General features: G+C 33.1%; 1 protein-coding gene across 1 annotated transcript; it reads left to right on the top strand.

Moving 5' to 3' along the window:
- The first annotated feature begins 317 nt into the window (after window positions 1-317).
- LOC123206133 (spermidine hydroxycinnamoyl transferase-like) lies at window positions 318-1,959 on the top strand. Its single transcript, XM_044623265.1, has one exon. The coding sequence runs from the start codon at window positions 351-353 to the stop codon at window positions 1,710-1,712; it is 1,362 nt and encodes a 453-aa protein (XP_044479200.1). The 5' UTR covers window positions 318-350; the 3' UTR covers window positions 1,713-1,959.
- Window positions 1,960-6,556: the final 4,597 nt, after the last annotated feature.

The raw sequence follows: 6,556 nt of genomic DNA, 5'->3' as shown, positions 1-6,556 counted from the left end.
CAACTCTTACACTTGTGAGCGAGATGTAACATGTAACAAATTATAGTTAAAATTTTGCAAGATTAAAATATTCTAAAATGAATATATCATGAATATATTAGTATTAATATTAAATTAAACACAGGTGCCAAGAATTTTCCCATAAATTCTTACTCTTCCAGGGAACTGCCAAGTTCATGATACATTCATTTTCTCAAACTGCACTCTGCATTATCGGTAACTGAAATCAATTCCTTGCAATTTTTACTCTTCAAGTTCGCCTATTTATGTCTCTATAATCGCTAAGGCCAATACCTCATTAATTATATATACAATACTTATATCTCCAGCGACCATCACAAAACCAACAAATGGCAACTGTGAACTTGAAGAATTCTCAAATGGTGAAGCCAGCTGAAACGACATGGACTGGCACTGTAGCCCTCTCAGAGTGGGATCAAATTGGCACCATAACTCATGTTCCCACCATCTACTTCTATAAAAAATCTCTAAAACTCGATTCAGGTTCCGTTCTCGATACCTTGAAGGATTCACTTAGCCGTGCTTTGGTCCATTTCTACCCTCTTGCGGGCCGTTTGCGTTGGATAGGTAATGGTCGGTTAGAGCTCGACTGCAATGCAAAAGGTGTTCGGCTCATTGAGGCCGAGTCTCAAACAAAACTTGAATCTTTGGGTGATTTTACCCCATCTCCAGAGTATGAACTTCTTGTTCCATCTGTTGATTATACTATCCCAATTGAAGAAATCCCACTGTTGCTAGTGCAAGTTACCAGGTTTCAATGTGGGGGTATTAGTCTCAGTTTCACTATATCTCATGCAATTGTGGATGGTCAGAGTGCGCTTCATTTCATATCCGAGTGGGCGAGAATAGCCCGTGGTGAGCCTTTAAGTGTGGCGCCGTTCCTTGACCGGAGAGTCCTGAGAGCTGGAGAGCCTGTGGTGGGTTCTCTTGAAGAGTCTGATGATCATAATCATGAAGAATTCAACCACCCACCGCTCTTGCTCGGGCAATCGAACAACTTAGAAGAGAGAAAGAAGAAGACCATCGTAGCCATGTTAAAGCTGAGCAAATTCCAAGTAGAGAAGCTTAAAAACATGGCTAATGAAAGCAAAAACGCAGGATACACTCGCCCTTTTAGCCGGTACGAGACAGTGACAGGACATGTGTGGCGTTGCGCCTGCAAGGCTCGCGGGCACATGCCCCAGCAGCCCACCGCACTAGGCGTATGCGTCGATTCACGCAGCCGCATTAAGCCAGCATTGCCACTTGGTTACTTTGGCAATGCAACTCTTGATGTCATCGCCATCAGCTGCACTGGTGAGCTCGTTTCGAAGCCATTAGGTTATGCGGTGAGCAAGATAAGAGAAGCGATAATGGCAGTGACTAGTGAATTCATTAAGTCTGGGATTGAGTTCTTGAAGAAACAACCGAGCTTAACAAAGTTTCAAGATATTCATGCATTGGGGGGAACAGAAGGACCCTTTTATGGAAATCCTAATCTTGGTGTGGTGAGTTGGTTGACGCTGCCGATTTACGGTCTCGATTTCGGGTGGGGGAAGGAGGTTTATATGGGGCCAGGAACTCATGATTTTGATGGGGATTCTTTGATTTTGCAAAATCCTAATGAAGATGGAGGGTTGATTCTTGCATTGTGTTTGCAAGTTGGACATATGGAAGCTTTCAAGAAGTATTTCTATGAAGATATAATGTAGGAGAAATTAAACATATTGAGAATAATTAAGAATTAAGAGTTAAAAAAAACAAAGGAATTTAAAGAAGAAGAATATATGAAACTTGGTCACTTTGGATTTGATTTGAATTTAATTTCGAGATCTATTTTCACGTTACATATATACATGAAGTTTATTCCGATGCTGTATGTGAATGAGCAAGTTTCATAGGTTTATTATTTTTTCACGTTAATCCAAGGAAAAATTATTGAGTTTTTATTTATTATCATAGTAATATAGTCCTCGTCCTTCTAGTTTTCATGGAATTATATCTTCCTTTAATGAGTTGAAAATACCATATCAATGGTTTAACTATTTCTTATTGCAAAAGACCCAAATTGAATATATATAATTAGTACAAATTATACATATTTTGTTAGAAAATTTTTCGATACGGGTTAATATTAATCATATTTTTCTGTTTTAATAAAATCAGATAATAAATAGTTCAATAATAATTTATAAATTAATTTAAATGATCAACAAAAATAACCTAATAGACTTAAAAGTTATGATATAGATAAACAATATAAATATGGATCTTAAGAGTTAATAGACCATTATTAATATGTTCCAATAACCTACTATAGAAGGGTTAAGTGTCGTTTCTAAAACCCTAATAGAATATTTTTATCCATTGAAAGTCGTTATTCAAAGAGCTTTAAAGGAGGAAAACCTATTACTTCAATGCAAGAAATTTTTAGGAAATTGGCGAATTTAGAAAGCATTTCGTTTCAAGTTTTCCTAAAATCTCTTCTTTAATTTAGTATTTTATGCTCTATGCATAGATCTTGCATATTAGGATTGAATGAATTTATTTTGTTAATGTAAATTAAATCTTACATGTGTTATCAAAGTTAGACGTTGTAGGTTATAAAATCTAAAATTCAGAGACTGAAATTAGTGATTAAAATTTAAAATTTAGGGTTTGATACAATTTTAATTTTTGAAATCTTATTTAACCATTGAAATATGCAATATGTAACACGTACAAGTAGTTATTTTATGTATTTCATATATGTTTATGCATTGAAAATTTCTAAGTGTTAAAGAGGATGTGAATTCTAGTCTGATGTACAAGTATACATGTAAGGTGCATGCTTTTTTATCAACTTGTCACATGAATGATATAAATATCTGTCATGTTGGAGATTAAGTATCAGATGCATGATTGTGCATCAAAGGAAGCATGACCATGGCATTGATTATTAGCAAATTTTTTATAATGGACATATCAACCATATTAAGGGATGTTTGGTGTTATCTAATAACATTTTTATCCAATTGGGCTTTATGGTAACTAGTAATCTAGCCAAAGAAAAGCATCACACCCATCAATGCAACTTAAAAAAGGTCTCTGCACGAAACTCTGCTATAGAGAATCTTCCTCCACATTCACAAAACCCTGGAGGTAACCTTGATATATCAAAATTATTGACTACAAAGAAGAACCCTATAAACATTAGATGACCAAATAGAGTCGTGATCTATGAGAAGTCACCAAACATGCTTTAAATTGTTGCCTTATTCCAATCTTGAGTCTTCTTGATCTCCAAACCTCCATACCTTAATAGATAACACGCCAATGTCTAAGCTACCTTAGCACTTGGATGTGAAACTACGGTGTGAATAGAATCAAAATAGAAAGAATCGAAAAGGTTAATTATGATCAAATATTACATAATATTATGTAATTATGTTGTATAATTTGTTGTGAAATTATGTAGAAAAATCTTCTTTATTAGGCAAATAATAGTTCTTAATTACTATGGATAGTTCACTGTTGTAATATAAATAAATCTATAATTTTTTAATGAGATATAGAATTTGATTGTCTTCTTCTTGGTTATTGATTTTTTTTATATCATACCTATTTTTCTCTTTACTTAACATGTTATTAGAGCAAGGTTAAAAGAAATTCTTTCAAGATTATTGAACCCTCCTTGAGGGAAATACTTTAGAGTATCATTAATCATATTGTTATCAACAAACACTAGTTACATTCAGCACTTCTAGGCATTAGTTTGCTATTATTTGAATTGTGATCAAGTATCAACCTTTTGTGGTGATTCGCTCTCTAATTATTGTCAATTAAAGGACAAGTGTGATATGAACTTTAATCATTTACTTTGTGATATTTTCTTTATTAAGATGAATTTTGAAAAATCAAAAACCATATCACTTAAATTTAATGGAAAGAATTATTCTCTATGAGAATTTCATTTTCTAACCTTTGTTGAAGGAAAGGATTTGTTTTGAATCCATGATAGATGTATAACTAAACCTATAGATTAAAAAAAAAAAAAAAAAGTCAATGGAAAACTAAAAATGCTAGTCACCATTTGGATTTTGAATTTTGTTGAAATAAATATTGCATAATGTCTTTAGACCATTTAAAACTGCTTTTGAAATCTAGAAACACTTGGAGAAAATATATTCTCAAACCAACTAATCTAGGCAATTAGAGATAGAATTTGAGATTGCAAAAATTTGCCTAAGAGATAGAGATGTTAGAACTTTTTATTTTGAACTTCTAAAATTATGGATAGAAGAAGATATGATGTCAACAGTCTTATTTTTGAGCAAACCTATGAAGAATTAAAGAAAGAAAGAGATTTTGAACTTCTAGTAGAGTCATGGAATTTCTTATAAAATTGAGACCATAATTTGAAAATGCTAGAGCAAACATTATTAATCAAGGTATTAAGAAGCTTAATAGTGCTCTTAGTGAACTCATACAAAAGAAAACTAGGCTGAGTACATAAGCCATGTTAGATGCTAAAAATAATTCAATAGATACTATTTTTCTTTCTTCTAGTCGTAGGTTTCAATCAAAACAAAAGCATGGTGATCACAATAATGTCCAATGCAAACATTGCAATGAAATTGGACATATACAATCTCATTGCAAGAAGAGAAATTTTTGTAATTATTGCAAAAAGAATAAGCATATAATTCTTGATTACCGATTGCTGAAGAATAAACAAAATCAACCTGCATTCTTTACTTCAAGTGAGGAAAGATCCACCTTCAGCGGCAATCATATCTCATAAGAAGCTACTCAATAGATGATACAAGACTCTTTGCAATCAACACTTCCAAGTGTTATCTTCTTTGCTTTCTCTGTTGTTAGCTTGTTAGGTAAAGGAATTAAAATCCCTTGGTTTATTGATTTATCTACATTGAACAACATGTCTGGACAAAAACAAGTATTTTCCAACCTTAAGATATCTCTCACATATAAATTTCTTATCATAACTAATGGGAAAGAATTACCTATTAAAGGTGTTGGAATCATTCATTCAATTGACAAAAATAAACATCTTTTTTGGTAAGTATAAATTAACAAGTGCAAAGCGAGAACAAAACAACTTAAGCGTGCTTGAAGAGTGAATCTTCAAGTTAGCAAAATCTATACAAAAAGGATCATATAAAAGCACTAATAACAACCTTCTTCTTATAGGACAATTTCCTAGGTGAAGAGTATTACAAAGCTTATAGAAAATAACACAAAAGTGTAATCCTCTTAAGAGTCTATCTAAAGGCATTGAAAGATAGAAATCAAGAGAATCTAAAGAGTAAAAAACATAAAAACAACTCTCAAACATAGGAAGGACAATCCGAATGTTGGAATTCAACAAATATGCCATTTTTTAAAGATTAAAGCAAACACACCAAGGCCACTAACGACTAAAGCTTTAACCAGGCCTATTAGGAAAAGCTTCACTCCGCCCAAACCAAGATTACACAACAACCCCTAACTTTGAATGATGGAACTATCCTTATCTTCATACTTGATACCTTACATTGTCAAGGCTCTTTCTCTAAAGGATTTAATCTCCATAATTAGATAATGAGTATCTCAGACATTTTTGGAAAAAAATCTTATTATTGCACTCTCTCCAAATAAGGTAGATAGTAGCACCAAAACTAAACTTGGCTAACAAGAATTTCAATTTTTTATTCTACCAATTCAAACTCACTAAGTTAATATATTCCAACCACGACAACACATTATAGTCTATGTTGCTCCATCTAAGAACCTCTCTCCAAATCCGTCTAGTGACCATGCAAGTGAAATAGAGGTGATTAATAGATTCCAAGGGCTTTTTATAGAATACACAATCCATGTTATTGATCAGGCCAAGTTGCATTAGTTTGTCTTTGGTTTTGCAATCTATCTCTTAAGGCCATTTATAATATGATTGAGTTTTTAGGGATTTGGTGCTTAAACAAAAAGAGTACTCTTTAGACTTGAAAAGCTCCTAAGTCGAATGAGTGGTGAAATCTCTAGTAGAGATGGCATTCCATTTTATTTTATCTTACTTTCCAATCGGATTAAAGTTAACTCCCTTCTTAATCCCCATCAACTCCTAGGAGTTAGCATTAGGCTAAGCCCGATTACCATCCCTAATGACATCTTACACCTTAGCCATGTGACCAATACCAAAGTCATAGATAACTCACTTGCCATATCTATCAACTGGTGAACCAAAAAGGTGTCATTTGTCATACAAAAGACTAATATTTTTACCATCATCCACACTTAGCCTTCTCACTAAGCTTGAAAATACTTTTCCAAGTCCAATAGCAATTTTGAGGAATACTTACCTTCTAAAAGGAATCATTCTTCACATAGTGCAATAAACCCATTGAACCTAAATTAAATCTTTTTTTCCTATAGGCAATATTCCACATATGGCTTATTATAGTTACTTTTTTCCATTCCTTAATGCGCATGATTCCAAGGCCACCTTTTTGCCTAGGGAGACAAATATTCTCCTAAACAACCTTAGCTCTAGATTTCACCCTTGAAAAAGCAAACC

The sequence above is a fragment of the Mangifera indica genome, unplaced genomic scaffold, assembly GCF_011075055.1.
Source record: "Mangifera indica cultivar Alphonso unplaced genomic scaffold, CATAS_Mindica_2.1 Un_0025, whole genome shotgun sequence".
Classification (NCBI taxonomy): Eukaryota; Viridiplantae; Streptophyta; class Magnoliopsida; order Sapindales; family Anacardiaceae; genus Mangifera; species Mangifera indica.
Note: the sequence above shows the minus strand (reverse complement) of the source record. Positions and strands in the feature narration are given on the sequence as shown.

What these genes read in the sequence shown, in the direction of transcription:
- LOC123206133 (XM_044623265.1), top strand. Translation starts at nt 351, where the DNA reads ATGGCAACTGTGAACTTGAAGAATTCTCAAATGGTGAAGCCAGCTGAA.